Here is a 25,378-nt window from a genome sequence, read left to right on the forward strand (position 1 = left end):
CTCCCCTGAAGAAGCTGGCCTGCAAGCCGAGTCGGGAAGAATAAGCAAGCACTGGCTGCATGAGACAGAGAGGGAAGAGGATGCCCAGCAGAGGGACCGACCTAGACCAAAGGGGCGGCAGGAAGGCAGGAGGTGGTGAGCCAAGGGGGTGGGTGCAGGCAGGGCCGGTGCAGCAAGGGGAGGATGCTTGATTAGGGATGTGCTTCTCTCCTGAGGCAGAGGAGCCAAGGGAGGGTTTAGGGCTGAGGCTGCACTGGGTCCCATGCGTATCCACCCACCCACTGATTTGTGCTTTATTCTTATGGGGACGTTATCAAACATCAGGAACTTTCCAGAAATATGACTCCACACTAGGAGGTTACTGGTCATTCAGGCTTCGCTCTGTTACCTGTTGCAGGTAACAGCAATGTGCCTTCTGTGCCATTCCATGGAAGGAGAGGATTCAGTGGCCAAGAGGGTGACGATAAGAATTCAATAATAGGATGCACATAAAGTGGTTGGTGCAGGGCCTGGCAAGGAATAAGTCCTCAATAAATATCAATAATTATATTCATATTATTATTATTAATATCACTCCTGCTTCTTTTCCTGCAACCACCTCCTCTCTCCCCTTCTCTTGCTCCCCCACTTCCCTCTCTGTCTCCCTCCCTCCCTGCCTCTCTTTCTCCCTCTTCCTAATTTCAGCCACACTGAGTTTTCCTGGGGATCTTCAACAAAGAGTTCTTTCCCACCCCCAGGTCGTGCTCAGCAGGGCTCCCTGCCAGGCATCATCTTCCCCAGCGCCATGCAGGCTGGCTTCTTTTCAGCTCTCGGGCTACCTGAGCCTGCCTTACAGAACTCCCTTCCTCTGCTCTATTTTTCTTGCCTCAGTGATACTCTGTAACCATCATGTTTATTTTCATTTTGTTTCTTCATTGTCAGTCTTCACCAGAATGTAAGATCCATGAGGGCTGGAAGAAGTACCTAGCACAAAGGTGGTGTTTGAGAAATTGTCTTTGAATGAATGAATGAGTACCCAACTAAGACAGTGGTTCTCAACTCTGGTTGCACACTTAGAATAGCTTAGAAAAAAATTTTTAAATACTCTGGATCCTACCTCAAAGATCCTGATTCAGGTGTTCTAGAACAGGGCTTGCATATAGAAATATTTTAAATCCAGCCTCCATCCCTCACCCTCATAGCTGTAAGGTGCAACCAGAGTCAGGAACCATCAATAAAAGGGACTATAAAAGGTATAACTTTGGACAGTCTCATCTCCATTTCACATTGGCAACAACCCCAAAGGTGATGCCGTCCTACGTGGGGTATCAGTGGGGTAGAGCACCTGTTTTACTGTAAAGACCAGAGGGAAAGGACAAAGTATTTCCCATATTTCCCTAGCTTACAACAGTGGAGTCAGTATCACAAATTCCTGGAACATGAGACCCAGACTATCAGAACTTATAAGTTACTGTGTCCTTCTTAGGTGTGGGTACAGGCAGTGTACCCTCAGGGGTGGCCAGGAGTTCCTGAAGGGCCTCCCAGCAATCTTCTGCTCCTTGCTGCAGCCTTCTTGAGCTTTGGCATAGCAGCAGCCGCCCTCCCTCGGGCTCCTGACCAACTTTCCTTTTGTGGTTATGTGAGTATCATGTGTCCATCCAGGGAAGAGGTGTACAAATAAGCCTCAAATAACCATAAGCAAAGACTAAGTTGTCATTAAGTTACTACCAGAGGGAGGACCTTGCATATGTTTTTGTTGAAGTGTGACACTCACTGGCTCAAGGCACCTGACAAAAATCGGTGTTCTTGCTAGGTTTTGTGCTGACCCTTACATTTTCCAAGCATGAGCTCAAAGCACAGAGGAAAAAAAAACACAAAGAGACGCACACAGCAGAGAATTCTGCAGTGCCTTACAAATTTGCAATGAGACCCTCTTGTTCTGTATTCTGATAAAAGTTCATTTTCATCCCAGAGGAAAATAAAAGCTGGGATGAAATTTAAATTTTAGTATACTTTGCAGGGTGAACAAAGATAGTCACAATGGGCTGCTTAGTACTCAGAAGCAGCTATTTGATGAAACTGTGTGTTCAACAACTTAGAAACTCCAGGCATCATCCTGTAGTGTACAAATTAAAAGGCACCGGGCAGCCAGGTATAGTGGCATGCACCTGTAGTCCTAGCTACTTAGGAGGCTGAGACAGGAGGATTGCAAGTTGCAAGCCAGCCTAGGCAATTTAATAAGACCCTATTTTAGAACAGAAGAGAACAAGACAGGACAGGAGTGCATGGAGGTACAGCATGACTTCAGCGGAGTCACTGAGGGAACTTCTTTGTAGTAATGGAGCAGCGCTGTGCCCTGATTGCAGTTATGGTTACTGGAGTGCACAAAGTTCTGCAGAACTCTGTACAATTACAAACACACTTTAAAAAAGTGTGCACATAAAAGTGGGTGAAATCTGAATAATTCTGTACCTGAGTTGCTTTGTACCAATGTTATGTTCCACATTTTGACAAAGTACTGCGGTTACCTAAGATGGCACAGTAGGGGATACTGTATAAAGGGTATCTGGGTACTGTCTTTGTGACTTTGTGTGAGCCGTAAACCGTATCAAAATCAAAGTTGTCATAATCAGATTCCTAAAAGATCAGGAGAAAATTTTGTCAAATAAATACCACAGGAAGGAGTGTTATCTGCCATGCTCCTCAGTGAGGTTGCCTACTGAGCACTTAAGTGATTAGTTTAATATGTTTTAATGGCAATATTTTGGACATGTTAGACTTAGTAAAAAATATATATTAGTAAAGTTAATTCCATTCACTTTTACTTTTTCAATTTGACTACTAAAAAATTTATAATAACCTATGTGGCTTCCTTGGAGTTTCTGCTGCAGAATACCGATCTATGGTATATAAAAAGTTCCCACAAACCAATAAGATAAACCAATAGAAATCTAGGCAAAGGATATGACCTAAAATTCATTAAGAAGAGATGTATACAATTAATAAACATTCATTCACATATTCACTCACTCATTCAACAAACATGCATAAGGTCCTGGGTTCTAGCACTATGTAGTTACCAGTGTGTTAATTGGTCTGAAAAGGTCTTTTCAAGGTGACATTGGAACCAAAATCTGAAGGATAAAAAGATGGCTCATTTTTACCATGAACTAAAAAAATAAGTTATTTTAATATTCTTTTTTTGCCCTTTAGCATGACAAAAAAACAGACTGATAAAACACAGCATTGGTAAGGATGAGGGGAAAGACACTGAAAGATTTTTAATGGAAGTGCAGACTTACGTAATATTTTGCAGGGCTCTCCAAATATCTATCATCGACCTTTAACTCTCAGTCTCATTCCTAGGAATCTACCCCAGGGGAGGCTCAAATATAAGCAAAAGATAATCTAAGGGTTGCAGATCTAAGTAGTGGTAGAGCATTTGCCTGTCTATGTGAAGCTGTGGATTCAGTCCTCAGAACCAGAAAAAAAATACATACACATAGATAGATAGATAGATAGATAGATAGATAGATAGATAGATAATACTGTATCATGTTTTACAATCATGACAAAGTTTAAATAACTAAAATGTATATTGGTGAGAGATATTTAAATTGATTACGAATCCATTGAAAGGATCTATACTCTCAAAAGAATAGTACTTATATACAATACTTGTAAATATGGAGCTATTTGAAAATAAAAAGTAACAAAGGAAAGATTGTGCCATAAAAAAGATAAAATAAGTTTCCCCCCAACCCGAATGCAAAAATGATGCAATGCTGAGAAGTCTATCAGTAAAACTCAGCGTTTCAAGTCATGAATAAAGAAGGAAACGAGGAATGAGACACTTCCAGAGCATCAGTTTGGAAATTTCACTGCTCAGTATTAAGTAGAAGATAGCAAGTTGCAGAACAAGTACAGTATGATATTTTCCATATTTTTGAAAGAGTAAAAAACAAAAAACAAAAACCTTTCACTATCTATGCATGCACATATTCACGCATACATGCACATGTTTACATACAAGTACATACAGAGTTTGTACAACTAGCTACGTAACTTTGGGTGAATTGCTTTAACTCCTTTGTGCCTTAGTTTTTTCATCAGTAAAATAGGAAAATAAGCTACCTTCCTTGTAGGATGGTCATGAGGACCAATGAGTTTTTGGGATTTGGTGAGAATAGGGACATATATTATGTAGACATTTAGGACTATGTAGTAGGTAGTATTTTAACCAGCGGGGGGAAAGGAGGTTTCTTAATAGATACTTGTTGCTGAAAATCGCACATATGCATGTGTACACACATGTACATAAAGTTATGTCCTTCAAGCATTAAAAGAATTTCCACTGAACTCTTTCCATGTGGAGTAAGGATACTTCATTCATAAAGCCAGCTACAACTGAATTGTCTGAGACCATGCCTTGACGGCGATGGTGAGTCCCAGCATCCCCCAAAATAAAAAGATACCAAATGCCTGAAACCACAGTTATGTTGGTTATGGGCTGATTAGACATTAGTCCATTGAGATGTCTTATTTAAGGGGAACAAGTGGGCGATCTTGTGTTATGGCCCTGAAGCAACAACCAGATGTCTCTTAAAGATCATTATTAGAAACCCTCACATGTTATGGGCCCGGGGAGGGCGGGTCGCAGAGGGATCCCTGTCCAGCAGGTTGGTGATTTCACAGAGGATGGTAGATTCAGAGGCTGAGTCTGGGAAGGGGATAATCGTATTGACAAGGACTTGTCTGATCTTCTGGGGTATGTCTAACGATGGAATGGGTGTATTATGTAAGATAGGATCACTAGACTTAGGTGAGGAGTAGGCGTATTATTGAGGATTGAAGTGGTATAGAGAGGTAAGTGGTTTATGTATGTTTTGGTTTATTATACTTCCTTGATATCCATGAGACTGAGGGTTTAATGTTGATTAAACACATAATGGTTTATGTCCTGTGTTACATATGTGTGTTGGTACATTTATTAATGGGGGCATGCATTAATGCACAATGTACATAACTAGAAATGTGGGTCACACTATATGAATGCATCTCCCTGGCACCAAGGAATAGTTAAGAATTTCAGTTTTGGGTACTGATGGTATGACTTTTGTTTCTTCCTTGAGTTATTGTGTCCTGGGGAAAATTATCTCCATTTTTGGTTTACAAAACTAGAGTAATTGTTTACACTACAAGGAGTCTTCACTTGAGGATTTTGTTTTGCCTGTGTTTACTAGTGGGAAGAGAATTAGGATAATGAAGAAATAAGTAATGGATGCCAATTGGCCAATGGTGATGAATGGGCGTTCAACTGCTTGGCCTCCGATTCTTGTAAGAATGAACAGGTTTGCCACCAAGACCCACAGAAAGGGGATTAAATGACATGCTGCATTGTTTTAATAGGTGTAAAGTTGGGAACAAGGCTAAGATTAAGACTGAGAATACCAGGGCTAATACTCCTCCAAGTTTGTTGGGAATGGAGCAGAGGATTGCATATGCGAAAAGAAAATATCAGCCAGGCTTAATATGTGGGGGTGTGTGGAGGGCTGGCTGGGGTGCAGTTGTCTGGTCACCCAGAAGATCGGGTGAAAAGAGGACTAAAGATAAAAAGGCTGCTACTCTGAGTATGAATCCTGTGGTGCCTTTAACTGCGAAGTAAGAGGGGAATGGAATTTTGTCAGATTCCGAGTTGAGTCCTGATGGATTGTTTGATCCAGTTTCACGCAGAATAAGAGATGTACTATGACTAAGGCCACGATAATGAAGGTTAGGATAAAGTGAAAAGCAAAGAATCGTGTTAGGGTGGCTTTATCAACTGAGAAGCCACCTCAAATTCATTCAACAAGGGTTGTGCCGATGTAGGGAATTTCTGATAGCTTTGTAATTACAGTAGTTCCTCAGAATGATATTTGTCCCCAGGGTGATACATATCCTATGAAAGCGGTGACCAATGAGCTGGCTCTGGAAAACTATTTAATATGGTGCCTAGCACATAATAAATGGTCAATTAATGCTACATATTAATATTATAATTCTGCTAAGGGGACAGGCAGAGCCTGCTCAGCTTTCTGTTACGATAAAAAGAGTTCAGCTTTTTCATTACTATAGAAAAACCTGGGATAATCAACTTAAATAGAGAAAAGGTTTATTTGATTTACATTTTGAAGTTTTCACTTCATAGTTGGTTGGCCTTTTTGCTTTAGGCCATGATCATGACAAGAGTATTGAGGAAGTTATTGATCTTATGGGGAGATAGGGAGACAGAGACAGGGACACAGACTGAGAGAGAGACCAGGGTTCTAAATTCCCTTGAAGGCTATGCCCCAAGTGACCTAACTTTTTCCCCACCCCCCCACCCCCAGTATTACCCCCCCGAGCTGAGACCAAGCTTTTAACACATTGACCTTTGGGAACATCTAAGATCCAAGCTAGAGTAGAAGTCAAAGCATTTAGAAAACAAAAGATTTATTTAAAAAGAAACATAAGTCCCACACTCAAAAGGCCAAGTAACCATCTAAAAAAATCAGAACATATGCATTTAAAGAAAACAAATGCAAAGTTGCCAAGGTTACCAGGAAGTTTTATATTAATCTGTGGAAAAAACAATACAATATCTTTCTCAAAAGTTTACAATATCCCAAAGGAAGTAGGTTTAGATCTTGATATTGCCAAAGGCAGGGATGAAATTGTATTTGCTGAGATTTATGGGAAATACTTGAGGTTTTAATATTTGAGGGATCAGCATTAGATAGACTCACTCTGTTGTTCTCAGGGTGCAAATTGCTGTTATTTTCTTCTAACAGTCAATACATGATGTACTTAGTCATAAAGGAAGCAAGGAAATATGTCAGTGTTTTTTTTTCAAGAATCATACCAAAAAAAGCCAAACAAACAAACATATATAGAAACAAATACCACAAGCCACTAAAACTAGGAAACAAGATTAGGGAAAATGCTTTTTTATTTGCTGTATATGTTTATGTGGCATTTAACTGTTTTCTGGGTTCACAAATGTCATTAGTAATTTTTGAAAAGAATAAATAAGATCATATAAATTTTGAATATGTAAAGCCATCCTGGTTCTCTCTAGTTCTTCCATTCCAGATGAGATAATTTACATTCTAAGCTCTTTAACATAAAAGATTTAAAAATCTGCATTTTTCTTTAAGATTAGTTTCCAACATTTAGGTTTGTTGCATCTACCAAAAAAAAAAAAAATGCTTTGTATGACATTCCAATTGGAAGAGGAAGAGATACCATAACTAAGGCCAGGGCAGGTAGCTCAGTGGTAGAGCATTTGCTTACTGTGCTTGAGGCCCTGGGGTCAGTCCTTGGCACTGGAAAAAAACAAAACCAGCATCTTAGGCAAGGAGAAAGAATCTCTTCGGTTTATCATTCTCTGCCCTTAAGCCTGAGACCCTCAACCATGAAAGTCCTTCAGAAAGAAATGTGAGAATTCTAAAGTTTTCAACTTGACCCTTCCACTGTATCCATGAATTTCCTCAACAGATTTACCTGTGGGCAGCCCCATCCCCAAGCATCAGAAGAAAAATGGATTTAGAAGGGGACTCTTGTAGAAAGAGACAAGTCCACACTTGGTATAGAAAGAGGTTTTCATCTGTTCTCGAGGCAACAAGAGCCCCATTTCTGGACTCACACAAGGTCTCCCTTATGGTCCCCAGGAAATGGGATTTGCAAACAAGAGGGTTATAGGAAAGATGATAAAGGTAGGGCAGAAATCATCTGGGGCTTGCACCCAAATCCCCAGATGGACCCAAATCCTCAGCCAGGTGGTCAGCATGGCTCCCCTGACCTGCACCCAACAACTCTAATGACCCAAGTTTCCCTCTTCCTCATCCATTCTCGTGCACAGACAATATGCACAGACGATAGATGTGCCTGCCCTTCGATGTGGTGAGGACCTGCTCTTCTTCCCTCAATCTGGTCACTGCTGCTGAGAACATGAAACCATTCCCTATCCAAAAAAGCCAAGATTTGATAGGAATGGGGGTCATGGAAGGGGTACATCTTTTTTTTCCTTTCATTATAGCAACACTGGGCTAATCTCTGAATTGTGTTTTCTAGGAAGCACAAAACAATAATGATCCAATTGTGATGAAGAATCTTCATAGTTCCAAACTGGACTATGAGCTCTGAATTCGGGGTTCCTAATAGTCTATGCAGTGACTTTGTGAAGCATTTAAAACAGCTTCTCTAATGGGTCTTCAAAGATTCTGATCCAGCAAGGCGTAGATAGAGATGATTCTGTTGCATCCCAAAGATCTTAGATTCAAAATAAGAAGAAGACAGTGAAAACTAACATTCACTGAGTATTTACTGTGTTCTGGGTCAGTGCCAACCACTGTACATGCACTAACCCATTGGATCTCCAACATGAAGAGGGTACTATTACTGTTGCCCCAGTGGTAACATGGAGGAATATTCACAGAAACAGACACTGAGCCTTAGAAACACTGATAACCTTCCCTACTTCTCACAGCTGCTGTGACATAGAATTTGAATTTAGATCTCTCTCAGTTTCAAAATGTATTCCACACTTTCCACAGGTTTCAAACTGGCGAGCATCTTGACTTGCAGGACATGAAGAATAGCTGTCTAAATCAAAGGCTTTTAACCCTGGGAAACTTTCATAATAATAGGCAAGCAACCCAAGCATCCATTGATAGATAAATGAATGAACAAAATGTAGTCTATTCATACAATGGAATATTATTTAGCATTACAAAGGATGGAAATTCTGACACATGAAAGAACATTAAAGGCATTGAACTAAGTAAAAGAAGCTAGCCACGAAAGGGCAGTTACTATGTGACACCACTTACATAGGGGACCCTGAAGAGTGAAAATCATAGAGTCATAATGTAGAATTGTGATTGCTTGGGGCTGAGGGGAGGGTGGAATGGGGCACTAGCATTTAGCAGGAATGCTGTTTCCACTTGGAAAGATGAAAAATTCTGAGAATAAATGGCGGTGATGACTCCACAGCCAATGACTGCACTTAAGACATGAAAAATGGCCAAAATTGTGTCACACACAAAAAACATATGATACCTTATCCCCCATACCATTTAAATCAGATTCTTTCCAGTACAGGGCTCAGATACACATCTACATTTTTTAAACATCCAGTTGATTCTAATGCACCCTCAGGGTTGAGAGCTCTGGAATGTGGGACCCAGAATTGTAAAATTCACCTTGCAGGAAATCCCTCATAAGGTGATCATTTCTTGCTCTCCCCTGCACACAAAATACCTAAAAGCAAACCCACCTCACTATTGAGTCTCCTGTCTGTTGCTAAGTAAGCTGCCAATTCCAAGAATTAATGAAAGATTCTGAAAGCAAAACCCTCTGAGATGTAGTAGGTATCTCTTTGATTTAGAACTGTCTGCTTGTATCTAACCCACTTTATGGACCAGCAAGGGGAAAATGACTACTAAAGTCATAATCAAGAATAGAGTCACCCAATTACATCTACAATTTAAACCACTAAGAGGGCCCCTCTGAACCTGTTAAATACATACAACAGGGTGCAGTGGCACAAGCCTGCAATACTAGCACTCAGGAGACAGAGGCAGGAGGATCTCTATGAGTTTAACCTGCAAACCTGGGCTATATAAGTGAGTTCAAGACCAGCCTGCACTATGTAGTGAGACCTTGTCTCAAAAAAAAAAAAAATACAATGGTCTTCTTTGAGTTGTAGCAGAACTTTTAGCAGTGGGGTGACAAAGAGGACTCATTATAAAGGAGAAAGACTCAGCTGTGCAGCTAGGCTGCAAGAATTCTCTGAGTCCTCCTCTGCCTGGTATTGGGCCAACACAGAAAGCTCCAAGATGTCCTCAATGAACTCACATTTTGTGGGAAAACATACATTCGCTCCTCTATTCAGCTCACACATATTTCTTGAGCTCCAGAAATGTGCCAGACAGTTTTCAAAGTACTAGCAAAGAAGATAATATTTAAATATTTAACAATTTGGCATGATTACAGAATCAAATAGGAGGCTCTGCTGAGCCTGGTAATAACCCTTACTGTTCTGGGTCAGGTAGACATCTGGAGGGTACACAGGAGGAGCCAGGATGGCTAAGACCTTGGGGAAGGAAGGTAGCTGCTACTTACCAATCAGTGCCACCTTTTGAGAGCATGCAAAGCCCTACCTATGGGTACCAGATGAGTAAGGGCCTTGGCTTGGACACAGAGATGGACAATTCAGTCCGCACTTTCAATACGTGATGGTAAATGCTAAGTTGAAAGTAATCAGGAAGCACAGAGGAGATGGGGAACTCAGCCTCATAGCTGACGGAAGGCTTCCTGAAAGAGATGGTAACCATGTCACTTGTTCATCAGCCTGGCATGCAGAGGAGCAAAGTCCCCGAGGTCTTCTAGAGTGGTCCTATGAGAACAGCCTGAGAACCTGCACACCTTTCCTTATCCGTTGTCACCACCTCTTCCTTTGTGTTTCCCAGTCTCAGAACAGCTACAACGAGGGAGACTACGAGGGAGCCAGGCGGCTGGGGCGGAATGCCAAGTGGGTGGGCATCGCCTCCATCATCATTGGCCTCATCATCATCGTCATCTCCTTTGTGGTGCACTTCACCAGGAAGTAAGTGAAATGTCTGAATCCCTACATAACTTTCCTTGAGTGCCCACTGGAATCTGTTAGAGGCGGTCAGGATACGCTCCAGTAATGAGCAACTCAAAACAAAAGGTTCTGCACGTTATGTGGGCCACGTAGGTGGGGAGAAATTCTCTCCTCCATGCAGTCATTCTGCATGAACCCCAGGCTGACTCCAAGTCTGCTGTGCTGTATCTGGTCTATCTAGAACAGGGGTCAATGCATGTTTTCTCTAAAGGATAATAAACATTTTAGACCCTGCAGGCCCTATGGCCCTGTCATGGTTTCTATCACAGCCACTCAGCACTGAACAGGCAGTGTCATTGGGCAAAGCAGAAGAGGAGAAAGGGAAGCTCACATGGATTTCTCCCTGCCTCAGCCTCAGTGCCACAGATGTCACACAGACTCACAATTAAATGACTAAAACCAACCATCTCACCCCACCTGTTAGAGGATAAGAAATGAGGGAAAGCAAAGGATATTTGGCCTTCTCCTGGGTCTGCCTAACCATGGGCTCTGTAAATGACTTCTGCATGATTCTGCCTCAAACTGGACAAATCATTTTTAATTAAAAGACAGAAGAGCCACCACATATTTTTGGTATCACCAAAATCCATCTCATAAAGAGATAGATGCAGCTGAAGTTTCACCCTAGAGTTGGGTAAATGTCTTCTAGTTTTTCTAATTATCTGAGATGATCTGCCTGTGCTTAGAACTGGTGACATTTCCCACTGGAGGTTTGGCAGAGGAGGTTATGTGATAAGCAGCCCAGTCCCAGAACGACAAACCCAAATCCATCTCTTTTCTGCGTAAATCCTGGCCACACAGCTAAGAATCCTGAGAAAGCCTTTAGCTTTTCTCCCAGAGGAACACAGCTATTCCTCCACCTTTGACTAAAGCACTTTGACAGCTCTGCCAGAGCTGAGAAACCCAAGCTACTTGGCTTGGTCGACCCAAGAGGCTTATCTGGGTGGGTGAAGGAGGAAGCAGACATCCTGCATTGTGCTAGATGAGGCAATCCAATCTTGGCGACCAGGAATGTAAATGTTACAATAGATCACTTTCCTGTTGGACGAGCCAGACCCAGGAGTAATCAGTGGCAGCTGGAACGAAGGGGTGATGTCCTCACAGGAGATATTCCAAAGGAAAAACAAGCAGATTTGTTCAAAGAATGGAGAAAAGGACAGTAAGACACTCAAGGAAACATGTTTTCTTGATTTTATCACATTCATATAAATATCAGCAAATTGATTGACGTCCAATGATATTAGTCTGTGATGGGGAACATGGTTAGAGAACACAGGCTTGCTTATTCTTTAAATAAGGGTGTGTGTGTACTTGGAGCCATGGGCTGTGTGGTTGATGGTACAGGTTTGGCACCAGATTTCCTGGGTAGTTCTTCCCCACCACTTTCTTACCTTCAACCAATTGTTTAATTTCCCAAATCTCAGTTTCCTTAATTGTAGAGTGGGGGTTATAGTAGCTCCTGTTTCACAAAGCTACTGCAAATGTCAACTGTGTACTGTTTGGTGTCGGGTCCTTAGTTTCACTGAATCTTAATCATACTATTATGATCATTATCAACATGACCAAGAAAAGACCTGAGAATTTAGGGTGCCATTGAAAAGAGTTCCAGACTTCGCATTTATGCACCCAGCTCAAAGGACAGCGTCCCGGAGGAATGACGCCAAGTCTTGGCTCGGTTTCTGGGGACTTGTGAAAATACATACTGCCCAGATTCACGTTCGAGCTGAGTGTGTTATAATAATAGCAACGGACACTGATTTAGATCTTGCCGTACACCAGGTACTAGTCAAAACTCTGGCATGAATTAATCCTCACTGAATTCTTATGGCAACGCAAAGCTTAAGCTCTGTTCTTAATCACAACTCCACACTGCTTCTACATCAATGTGTCCCTTAATGCCATAACAAAGGCATTACACAGTACATGCTGTATTGTTGATCCTTATGTGAGGATTCAACCTACAAAAATGTTTGATGAAAGGCCAGGGATTTAGCTCAGTGACTCAAGCACTTGTCTGATAAGTGCAAATACAAAAAAAAAAAATGTTTGATGAAAGCCAGGCCTGGTGGAGAACAGATATAATCCCAGCACTTAGGAGGCTGAGACAGGAGGATCACTGCAGGTTTCAGATCAGCCTGAGCTACATAGCAAGTTCAAGGCAGCCCAAATTGCACAGTGAAACTTTGCTTAAAAATTAAAATGTTTGATGAGTCAGGGTCCAGGGTCAGAAAGTCAGGCAGGACACATTTATGAATGAAGCAGCCTGGTTATTCTACAACAGGGAGGTGAACTGGAGAACACAGTTCAAAGGGAGAGGTCACTACTATACTCCAGTTAGTATCACTTAGCACGAAGCCCTCATTTATTAAGAGGTGTGGAAATCTGGGTTTCTATGTAAAATCATCTGATTTTTATATGTTAACAACCAAGTCACATTGTTAATGCAGTGAGGAGGCCCAAAAATAATAAATAAATCAAAAACAACAACCATATCTGCAGCCTGCATGCTACCTACTTTGCAATCCATGGTGGAAAGCATGGCTTTCAAAGAGCCATTTGCCTATGAGAATTATCCAAGAAGTCTAAACAAGGAACCCAGTATTTTTCACATATGAGCACTGTATCCATTCTTAATATAAATGTCTGGAGAGGAAATGCCAATCTGTACATGCTCGTGGTTGAAACTTTCTTCGTAAGAATAAGAGGGTCAACTCTCCATTTCTCCTTCTGTAGCAGCAGAGGTTCACAGTGGATAGAGCCTCATTAGAGAATTAGTGTCCAAACCCTACTTCTAACACACAGACCACTGAGCACTTAATTAAGTTCTCTGTGACTCCATTTCTCTATCCTCAAAATGAAGATAGAATTATTTCCCTGTCTGTAAGGTCATATGTCTTTTAGATATCTCTCCCTCTATGTTATCAAAGGAAAACAAAATTTCCCATATTTAGAATTCCATGGAGAAGATGGAATTTAAATTTTGTCTTTCATGTGCAAGAGGGAGACAAGATGGAGAAAAAGAACAAAGAAGAGAGAATGAGAAAGGGAAGAAAGGATGAAGAGAAAGAAAGAGAAGCACAGATGGAAAGAGAAAGAGGGAAAGAGAGATGGAGGAACCGATCCTTAGAGAATTAATAAATTCCATCTTCCGTTAAGGTGAATAATGTGGCCTATTTCTCAGTAATCCTTCCAAATAAAATTCCCCAGTCCTAGCTTGCTAGATATTGAATGGCAATATGAAACTACTAAGGCAGAGGCTTAAAAGAAATTCTCATCCAAGCCCCGTCTCAGAAAATTCCAATTTGCTAAACCACATGCGAGCCCCAGAAGATGTCTTTTTTAACTCCCCACTCCCACTCTGGGAGTTCAGACACTGATGATTAGCAGAACCCTCTTTGCCAAACCCTGGCAAATTTCCTCCCTTCAAAGTCCAGAAGGAAGAACACACCGATGTAGCAGTAGCTTTAACAGAGTGGTCAGCTTTCATTTACATCAGCAAACTCATCCTCCTAACTTCTTAGGTCTCTGGCAGTGCCAAGGAGGGGCATAAGGTTACCACCTAGCAGATGTACGGAAAGAGCCCCGCTAACGATTAGAAGACACCAAGAAGGACCTGGGAAAATCTGACCACAGAGGATGCCAAGCCAGGAGTGAGATAAAAACTTATTTCTGTTGCGCTTAAAAATGCAATCTGAAGTAACTACTGCCTTTAAAAAATTGTGAAGTCCTTGCCTCTGGAAAAAATTTCAGTCTTGGGCTGAGATTACTGCTCAGTGGATAGAGCACCTGCTTAGCACAGGCAGGGCCCTGAATTCAATCCCCCAGAACTGCAAAAAAATTACTTACTTTTATAATAAATAATTTTTATCCTTTTTAAAAAGATAGTAACAAAGCTGTTGGAGAACAGATTGGAACCCAAATAGTTGAAATTCCAGGAAGACTTTTTTGACAGTCTTTACCCGAACTCATAAAAAGGACTCATTCATTCTAATTTTGTAGGCTATCTACGTAAGCCTTGTGGTAAATGAACAAAGATGGATTTCATGTCATCAAATTCATAAGGACTGAGAATCATTGGACTAAAATATTCCATAGCTCTGGGTGGAATACCATGTTGACTGAAGTGGTCTGTTCTTAGTGAAATCAGACACTTGCCTTGTCTCAAAATCAGAAAATTCTCTGTCCTTTAATTGCTAGAGATGACTCACATAGATGAAATGTTTAAATACTGCAGTCATTTATCAATCCTAATAAATTCAAATCACCTGCAGGCTTCTAGTTTCTGCTAGTGTCTGGAGAATTCAAGCAGGTTATTCTCAATGGTCATGTTTCTCAACATGTAAGATAGCAAATTCAGCTGGGCTGTAAATATGCAGATTCCTGGACCCAAGTCACATGGCTGTGAATTATGCATTATCACAAGCAACAAATACAAATGAAATTAATTTAAAGTTCTAAAGTTGCTGAGGCACCATCCTAGTGGTTTGTATTTAATAGAGGACATTCTTGCCTATGTGGACATGCCACAAAATGAGACTTTTTTACATCCCTAATTTAAGTGTTAAGCAGTTTCTCTTCTCCTACCTACTCACAAAGCAGTTCTCAGCAGACTCAATTCTGTGTCCTACAATTTAACTCAGTTCTGACACCATCTACCAAGAGTTACAGTCACATCACATGGGCAGAGGGTTTGTTCCCACAAGACATCCCCCATCCCAGATGTCATTTTATAAGCTCCAGATTGAGACTTACACTTCTGACTGACTAGCTCTAAATCAGAGGCTCCCATGACCTGCTCTTCAGGTTCTATTAACTTTCCAGGGTGGCTCACAGAACCCAGGGAAACACATTTACTGGTTTACTGTAAAGTACATTACAAAAGACATAGCTGAATGCCCAGATGGACGAGACAGTAGGGCAAGGTTTGTAGGAATGTGTGAAGCCTCATGTTTTCTCTATGCATGACACAGCCCAGGCATGGCTCCTATGATCCACAAGCTCTCAGAGCCCTGTCAGGGTTTTCAAGGAAGATTCTTTATGAAGGCATGATTAGACAGAGGTACAGCTAAAAGTCCCAACTATCCAATCACATGATTGGTTCCGCTGGCAACCCAGCCCCAGCCTGAGGCATGCAGGAGTTCACCAAGGGTCTCTGTTAGAACACAAGATGCTCAGATCACCTAGGAAGTTCCAAGGGATTTAGAAACCCTGTCATAGGACTGGGGATTTAGCTTAGTGGTAGAGCACTTGCCTAGTCCTAGGTTCAATCTCCAGCACCATTGAAAAAAAAGCAAAAGCTCTGTGTCAGGAATTGGGGTCAGAGACCAAATATTAGCATATAAGATTGTCTTAAATCAGTACTCCTATCCTTAAGGGTGTGAGGTTCTCAAGAAACAGGAGTAAAGATCAAGTATTTATATCTTATTGTATCATAGTATCACAATTAAGATACCTAGTAGCAGCTTCAATTATGACTGCTTCCCTAAAAAGTTTATGTACCTCCCAAGTTTGGTCAGAGTGATGATCTTTTATCCAACGTTCTACAAAATTCAGTGGAAACTCCTTAGTAGAAAAATTAGTTGATGATGGCAAAGTTTGAATACAAAGGAGACAAGCCTTCTCTGCCATAAAAATACCATTCTCAGATGATCCTAGTACAGTGGAGCTTCATTTTAATTGAGAGTGAGGTTTTTATGTCAGAGCATAAAGTGAGCTTTGAGAATAACCAAACTTAATCCTAGGAGCATTCACAGAAAGGCACCCTGTACAGACTCACACGTGGGTCTTGATCAGCCCTGTACAACCAGTGAAGATTTCCAGTGATAGAAAATGTGATGAACCCTTGAGTTGAGCACCTGCTGAAGCATTCAGCTGTGTTTAGAGCTCCTGGTGTCTCTGTAATCCCTGGGACCATGCTGCACACTCACAGAAGAAACAGAAATGATTTTCTTACCCATGTTTGTGACCACTGAGTGGAGTTGCAGCCAGATCCTCCAGCTCCGTTTGAATCTTTTTTTTTTCAAGGAACATAATGCATACAGAGAATGTGATCCAATGCCTTACTTCTCCAAGTGATTTTGAAGCTATGGAACCAGCCGTGTCCACACCCTGCCATGTATTAAAAGAGCTTGCTTGTCACTCATAAAAGCCTGTGGGCTTCAAAGTTTCTATTAAGAGAGAACTTGGCCTCTGAGCAGGTTTAAGAGCCCAGGACTGTGCTCCATCTGAGACACAGACTGAGCAGATGTTAACCCTTTCCAAACTGAAGAAGCCTCTTTTAGAAACAAATCGATGTGAATTCTTCCCTGGCCTCAAAATATCCTGCAAGTGTGTCAGCATCAGAAGGGAGCATATAGTATACTAAAGTAAGCATAAAGAAAGAACTTGGCCTTTTTTGCAAAAACAAAAGCAAATCCATCTTCTTTCCTCTAGTACTGGCTAGAGCAAAGCTTCCTGGGGATTGTTTTTGTGTACCTGCATGTTTGGAAATTTTTTTATATGTGTGTGATTTCATAATGAAAAATGGAAACAGTACATATTTCCAGAAGGTCAAAAGAGTTTTTCTTTGTTGGCCCAGATAAGTTAAGGAGAAGAAAAAGTCAGACTTACATTGCCAGCAACAATGGAAATATTTTTACTTGGAAAGAACATAAGCTAATGGGTCATTAATAAACATATCAGAATAAATGCAAAATAGATGCTCAGCTTCATAGGGAAGCACAAATTAGAGTTACAATGAAATACTCTATTATTTTGTCTTCCAGAAACAGTTAAAGAGACAGATAATATCAAAGCTGGCAGTGTGAAAACTCGGGTACTATCCTATTGGTGAGATGGTCTTTGGGGAAGGCAGTTTGGATGCACAGTCAGCCCTCTGTATCTATGGTTCCACATTTATGGATTCAACCAATCTCAGAGGGCAAATATGTGGAAAAACAAATTGTATCTGCATTGGCCATGTACTGACCATTTTCTTGACATTATTCTAACAAACACATTTTCTTGACATTATTCTAACAAACACATCATAACAGCTATTTAGACGGTATTCACATTGTAGAGGAAACACAGGAATCTAGAGATGATTTACAGTATACAGGAGGATATGTGTCAGTTAGATACAAATACTAGACCATCTTATAGAAGGGACTTGAGCTTTTGTGATTTTAGTATCCGTGGAGGGACCATGAAGCAATTTCTTGCTTACCAAAGGCTGGTCATATTTATTAAATTTTAAAATCCATGTGCCTACCAATTCCACTTCTCAATATCCACCCCTACATATAGGTGTGCAAAAATGCAGGTGAAACTTATTCTCCACTCTAGCTACACGTTACAATCACCCAGGGAACTTTAAAATAAAGTCACTGCCCAGAGTTTACCCCAGACCGATTAAATTAAGATCTGCAGTGATGGGTCAGGCATTTGGGAGACTTTAAAGCCCAAACCCACAGATACGCAAGAATATTTGTGACTGCTTTGTTTGAAATAGGGAACACCTTGAAAAGAACTAAATTCCCATCAGTAGGCAGGGTAAGTAAGCAGCAGTTTATTCATAAAGGCAGATACACTGCAGCTTAAACATGAGACATCCTTCTTATTATAATGGTACAAAACCCTGCACATTCTGGTTGTTGCTTCTCCATCCTCACCTGTCAATACTCTCTTCAGTCTCCATTTCAGCCTTATTGGATATTTCTGTAGTATATTTTTGCCTCAGGACCTTTGCACATGCTACTTCTTCTGCCTGTAACTGTCTTCATCCTCATAGCTACACAAGTTATTCCCACCCCTCTCCTGAGTGCTTGTTCATATATTACCTTAACATAGAGACTGTCCCTTTATTTAATCATCCTAGCTTTTGCCACCTCCTGATAAATTATGTATTTGTGACCTACATCTCTCTCCTAGAAAGAAAACTCCAGGCACATTGGCATTCCTGGCATTGTGCATAATAATAGAGCCTAGCACTGAAGGATGCCTACTTTGAAGTTAGACTAGCAGAGTTTCCATCTAGGTTCTGCATCTAAGTAGCTGTGCATCCTTAGGCATGTCTTTTAATCAACATTTGCTCGGTTTTCTCTTACATAAAATGTGTGTACGAACAGTACCCACCTCCTAGGGTTGCAAAGATTAAACTGCATAAAGCATAGAGACACAGTACTCACCATGTAACTGTTGGAATTACTGGCATCAGCGCCTATGGCAGTTCCAGCTGGTAAATAGTTATTAAATAAATGAATAAATAAATAAAAAGAAGAAAAAGGAAATTGCAGGACCATATACAATTGGCCCTCCATATCCATGAATTCTGTATTTGCATATACAAACTTTTCTTGTAATGACAAGAAAACGTACAATACAGTGTAACAACTACTTCCTTAACATTTACCTTGTAGTGGGTATTATATAGGGATGATTTCAAGTATACAATAAGATATGCATGGGCTGTATATAAATACTGTGCTGTTTTACAAAAGAGACTCCATCATTTGATTTTAGTGTTCTTAGGGGTTTTGGAACTAATCCTTGTATGCAATTTTATACAGCATGATCTAGTTCAGCAACCACTAAATGAGTATATAACTTCTCGGTGCAGAAGTAAATACCTGGTGGATGCACACCAAACTTCTAATAGCATCTCTAGCCACTGGGAGGAGAATGAGATTGAGGAAAGCTCAAGACATCTCTCTGCATCTGTATCATTCAATGTTTTGCATGTATCTCACATAAAATAAAATCTATGGTCCAAACCAGTCATGCGGGGACACATGCCTGTAATCCTAACACTCTGGGGTACTGAGGCAGGAAGGTCAAAAGTTCCAGCCTAGCTTGGGTGACTTAGTGAGATCCTGCCTCATATTTAAAATTTTAGCAGGGATGGGATGTGGCTGAGTGAAATAGATAAAAATTAGATGATGCAGATATAGATGATATGGATGGAGGTAGAGATAGAGATAGATCAAAAAAAATGGAAGTCGTTTGAGTCAAAAGTATACGATCTGCTAGTCAGTTTCAGCACACATGTAACTGGAATATTCTCCATCAAATAAGGCATCGGCACACCAGCAAAGCCCCCTCTGGAGGCTTGGTTGCAGTCTTTCTTTCTTACTCTGTCTATCTTTACCACACAGTCCCTGAGGAGGCCATGGTTGGCTGCAAGCTTGGAGGATGACGCTCATCCGCACACCCCGAAGAAGTTTGTGAGGAACGGATCCTTGACTTTAGACTGTGAGATCTTTTCCTCAGGACTCTCCAGAGGCAGGTCCCTGGCAAATGAACAGCAACAACAAAAAGTCCCCCGTGTAGGAAATGCAAGCCACATAGCCACATCAACCAATGTCACTGAAGTACAAAAAGGAAGAAAATGAAATCTCACTGTGTCCATTGAGCGAATGTCTTGTATACATTCTTCTTCTCCAGAGATGACCTCCAGGAGTCTTGTGACTCTCCATTGGGTAGGGGTCTGGATCTGGGGAGAACAGGAGGCTCCAGGAAGATCCTAGTGTTTATAGCATCAAGTACAAACATTTGCCACATGTTTAAAGTTGTCTAATACAGTTGAATTCATGGATTATTTTTTCCTTTCATTTTTTATGTTATAGAGTCGCTTCAGTCTTTAGTAACTGCTTCCCCATCAGCACTCCAGAACTCCCTAACCAGGTCATCAGAGACCTGGAGACTCTCTGACCTTTTCTGTCTTGATCCTTATTTTTCCTAATAGCATCCCACCCCCAACTTTCCTGATTGCACCCAAGTTGGTCAGTTTGATCATGACGTCAGTCTTCTTCAGGCCAGCAGACTCTGAGAATGTACTTAGTGGTCAATCCTAGGCTAATGGGCATCTTTTTAATGCCAAGTTTGGGCATAAACTGGGTGTGTTGCAGAATATACTCTCCTCAACCCACACTAATCACCTAAGCAGCCTCTCCTCTCTCTCTCTCTCTCTCTCTCTCTCTCTCTCTCTCTCTCTCTCTCTCTCTCTCACACACACACACACACACACACACACACACATTTCAAGTAAGAGCTTTGATTTTCTTTGATGCCACTTGGAAATGCCACCACCACTCCCCGCTATATTTCTTTTCTGTCAAAGGCAAATCCTTTAGGTCTGAATGAACTGGTTTGATGATACCATTATTCTGCCTGCCAGAATGTTCTGTACCATGTTTTGCAGACTGTGTGCCACTGGTGATACGCAGATAATTTCTAATTAGTTCATAGACCAACATTAATTAACACTGAATCCCGCAGAAATCCTTTCTATTCTTTTTCAATCCTGATAACAGCCAGGAGAAAGTTTGTATTGGGCTAATGGGTCCTTAACACCTTTTTGACACTGTGGCCTTTTAAAGAAAAAGCAGCCCTCAGGTTCCATTTTGTGTCTACAGAGAATTCAGTGATACTACTTTGTTTTCTTGGTATTTATTTTATTTGCTACCTTCCATTTGTGGTTTTGCCAAGATGTGTGTGCTATATTGTTTCTGTTCAAATAAACTTACGTAAAAATAAATGGACTCAGACTGGGGATGCAGCTCAGTGGTACAGCACCTGCCTGGCAAGCACAAAGCACTGAGTTCAATTCTCAATGCCAGAAAAATAAAATACTAATCAGACCTTTATAAAAATGAAGTAAATGGACTCAAAGACAAATACCAGGTAATTAACATAACAGGTGATATATGTGCATATAAATGGCAAAAGTCACATCAAGAAGTAGGATTAGAACACCGTTGTGATAAACATTTAGATTCAACAGAAAAGGCAGCTTATTCTAATTGAATGAACAAGAGGCTGAGAGTCAAAATACCTTTTTTTTTTTCATTAACTAACTGTGCAAGCTGATTTTAGGCAAATTTTCTTAGCCGCTCTGTGCTCAAATTCCTTCATCTGGAAAATGGGGATAAAAACGCTAGTCTGTTTACCTCACAGTGTGATGAAAATTGTCCTAAAAGATGCACCCTGGGGGGAAATTCTAAGTGGTGCACCAATACAAAACATGGTTCTTAGAATGTTTTAAATCTCAGGCATTTGTTAAAATACTGGACCCTAGCCAAAAAAAATGAAAGCTGATGGACACCAGATCCCACCTGTCCATTTTGTCCCTCGTGAGCCAGCACTTGTCCCAGGAGGACGCTGCGTCAGGGACATGAATTCTCTGCATACAGGGATGCTAGCGCCATTCCAATACACTGGATCTTGATTTTGTTTCCGACATTTTGTTTTTTGTTTACACGTGTTTGGGTCCCTTCCTAGGCTTCTACCCAAATCCAGAAGTGCAAAGTGTTGCTGAGAGCCTGAATAAAAATGGTTTTAAGTAAGACTGTTACTACGGTGTGTGAGTCATGTTTTCTTGGGATTCCCAGACATATCCATAACCAAAATGTGCTCATCCATCTCAGCACCCTTCCATACAGAATACCATAGAGAGGGCAGCCACGGAACAAGAGAGGCATCCATTCTGAACTAACATGGCCCGCCAGGCCCCTCTACAAGGCATCTCTAATACTGGTTCTGCAATAGTCAAAACAAAGCAAGAAAATCTGTCACTAAGAGAGATCTCTAGTATTGAGGCTATAAAATTATTTTTTGTTCCAGTGCTGACAAAGCTATATCTTCCTCAGGACATTCTGCCAAGCTGCAATTCCCCCCTTGCCCTACTCTCAAAAGCACAATTAGAAAAAGGATTGATCTGATGCATCACCCAAGAGACCTTTTCATTAGCCAGTGACAAAAACCGGATAGAGCAAAAAGTAGAGCTCACTGTCCATGTAACTGAAAATTTCAGGGGTGGCTTCAGGTATGGCTGGATCTTGGTTTTCCGTGCTATTAAGAACTTGTTTTGCTTCCTTTCTCAGCCTCAGTTTACTGAGTGCATCTTAGTTGCATCGTGACGAGATGGTTGCCACTAGCTTTGGACTTCTTCCCATCCAATTAGCAACACCGGTGCAATAAAGTGTTTCTGCCTTAATAGCTCCAGAAGGGAAAACAAACAGATTCAATTCAAAATAATGCACAACTGATTCTAAATAGGAAGCCGCCCATCAGAATAGATATAATCCATTAACAAACAGGTGTGAGCACCCTATCCATACAAATTGATGCTATCTATCCCCAGGGGTCTTTGGCCTCCTCTTTGGCCAGGCCTTAAGTCAGTATTGAACCACTGGAGCTGAGTGAGAGGTTAGTTCTATGCAATCTTTATGGACTGAGAATGTGGAAGGGGTGGTCCCCCAAAGGAAAGCCAAAGTGCTTTTACCGGAAGGAGAGACAGATGCTGGGCAAGACAAAGCACCATTGTCCACATTAAGCATTCTGCTTCTAACTGTGCTTTCCATACACAGGGCTACGGGAATCCAAGCTTTTCAAACAGCTCTTGCATTGTGCTGTCACTCAGGTCCGCTTCCTCAGCTGGCCGATATGTATAAAACACCTGCTCAGTCACAGATACTGGACCCGAGTTTGGAAATTCCAATACGGTCAAGTGGGAGCCTTAAAAAAAAGCTGCTCACAGTCTAAAGGGAGGGAACAGGCACATACACAAACAGTTAGAAGGGACCATGAGAAGCATGAACAGAATATTGTACGGTTGCTCACAGGACGGACCCCTGGCTATGTGAGGGAGAAGGCTTGGGAGCAAGTGTCCCCACCTCACCCTGTCTTTGTATTGCTCAGGCTGGTGGGGCTGCAGCTCTTGAAGTTGCCCTGCCTTTGCCTACAAGTTATGGGCAGAAGCAGATGCAGACATAAAATCGCTGGCCTCAGCTCCTGGATCAGCAAATTATCTTTGGCCTGCAACAGGACAGCTGCATTCAGCAAAACAGCACCATGCGTGTATCTTGATACGTAACCTTAGATCCAGGCTTCTAAATATAAGAGACAGTTTTGGGCCACCAATTACAAAAAAAAAATCTAAAATATTCTAAAACAGCGTGTACCTTCATAGGTTACTACTAACTCTTAAAAAATGGATGTTGAATATTTCAGCCCAGAGAATTATCCTATAAACTCCTGAGGCCAGACACTTTTAATTTCAGTTTTGACAAATGCAAAAAGAGGCATAAATGCTACTCAGGCTGGAGAAGTCACAAGGGAAAAAAGAAAAAGGAATTCTCTTTCTCGAAGATTGATTGGTTGATTGATGGACTGATTCCAGAAGAGATTTATTTATCAGAAACAGAGAGAAATGCATGGTCACCTCTGTGCAGTCTGCCGGAGGCATCTGGGTTTCACCTTGAGTACTTGTTCCAAACTGGGTGAGCACCCGTCAAGCCTAAGGCACTCAGCCCACTGTGTTCAACCCTCTCTTCCTGGCCAAGTGTAGACTTTCCCCTTCACATCCGCAGACTGGTTCGTTCGCTGCCTTGCCCTGCCATTTGGCTTTCCCCCAAGTTGTCTGCTCCTGCGCCTGCCATGAAGTGCTCGTTCCTTTGGGTTGACATAGAATCCTGTGAATGGGAACTAGCTGTGCTTTGCTGTAAGCACTAAAAGGAACTTGGTAAAGGCCAAATCTTGCCTGTAGAGCGGTAACAAATGGCCTGATGACTTAGCATGAAGGAGGACCTCACACAAAGCTGCACACCCAGGCTGGAAGGTAAGTCAGAGCCATTTCTAATGTTCATCTAAACAATTACAGTGGCTTCCTGCTAGGGCTCCTGTACCTTACTTTCTGACAGTATAACAAATGCTACAAGCACGGAGACTTACACAAATTTATCAACCTACAGTTCAGGAGGTCAGAAGTCTTAAATGGGTCTCAGTGGCCAAAATCAAGATGGTGGAAAGGTTAGCATCCCTCCTGGAAGTTCTTCAAGAGAATCCTCTTTCTTGAAATTTCCACCTGCTAGAAGCTGCCCATATATCTTGGTTCATGCACAGAAAATAGTATCAAGAATCAACAAATGGGACCGTATCAAATTTAAAAGCTTCTGCATAGCAAACAATATAACTGAGAGAGAAGATGACCCACAGAATGGAAAAAAAAATTCTCAGGTATTCTTCAGAACAATGACTAACATCTAGACTGTATAAAGAAGTCAAAAAATTAGACTCCCCTAAAATAAAAAACTCAGTCAAAAAATGGGCAAATGAAAAGAATATACCTCACAGAAGAATAAATACAAAACCAGTAAGTACATAATGAAATGTTCAACATCACTAGCCATTAGATAAATACAAATTAAAACAACTCTGAAGTTCTATCTTACCCCAGAAAGAATGGCCATCATTAAGAAGTCAAATAATACCAAATGCTGGCAGGGCTGTGGGGTGGAAGGAATGTTCTACACAGCTGTGGGAATGCAAGCTAAGTACAACCACTAGGGGAATCACTACCGAGATCTTCAAAACACTAGAACTAGAAATTCCATATGACCCAGCTAGTCCCCTTCCAGGGAGCTTCCCAAAAAAGTAAAAGATGTCGTATTACAGTGATCCAGGCACACTTGTGTTTACAGCAACACATTCCTGATAACTAAATCTTGGAAGTGGCCTATATATCCATCAGCAGATGAACAGATCAAAAATTGCACGATTTGCACAAAATGGAATACACTCGGCCATAAAGAAAAATACATTTGAGTCATTTGTAGGAAAAGGGATATGCCTTGAGACCATAAATAAGCCAGCCACACAAGACTAAATATCTATTTTCTGCGAAATTATAAATGAAGAGCAAAATTAAAGTAGTAGAAAGTGGAGAAATAAGTTGTTCTCACATGGGAATGGATG

At 41.2% G+C, this 25,378-nt stretch overlaps 1 protein-coding gene across 2 annotated transcripts in view; it reads left to right on the plus strand.

The window, feature by feature from the left end:
- Tmem233 (transmembrane protein 233) overlaps positions 1-21,977 on the plus strand; it is a 37,197-nt gene extending 15,220 nt beyond the window's left edge. Inside the window, exons 2-4 of one of the 2 annotated variants that reach the window (XM_013142277.2) lie at positions 10,470-10,606; positions 14,167-14,295; positions 19,780-21,977. In XM_013142277.2, coding sequence (XP_012997731.1) covers positions 10,470-10,606; positions 14,167-14,272 — 243 coding nt within the window. In that variant the 3' untranslated portion in view covers positions 14,273-14,295; positions 19,780-21,977. The remainder of the gene's footprint in view (positions 1-10,469; positions 10,607-14,166; positions 14,296-19,779) is intronic. The other variant, XM_013142278.2, reaches the window with a different exon arrangement.
- The last annotated feature ends 3,401 nt before the right edge of the window (positions 21,978-25,378 follow it).

The sequence above is a fragment of the Cavia porcellus genome, unplaced genomic scaffold (assembly GCF_034190915.1).
Source record: "Cavia porcellus strain 051 isolate PalLab524CR breed Dunkin Hartley unplaced genomic scaffold, mCavPor4.1 scaffold_16, whole genome shotgun sequence".
NCBI lineage: Eukaryota > Metazoa > Chordata > Mammalia > Rodentia > Caviidae > Cavia > Cavia porcellus.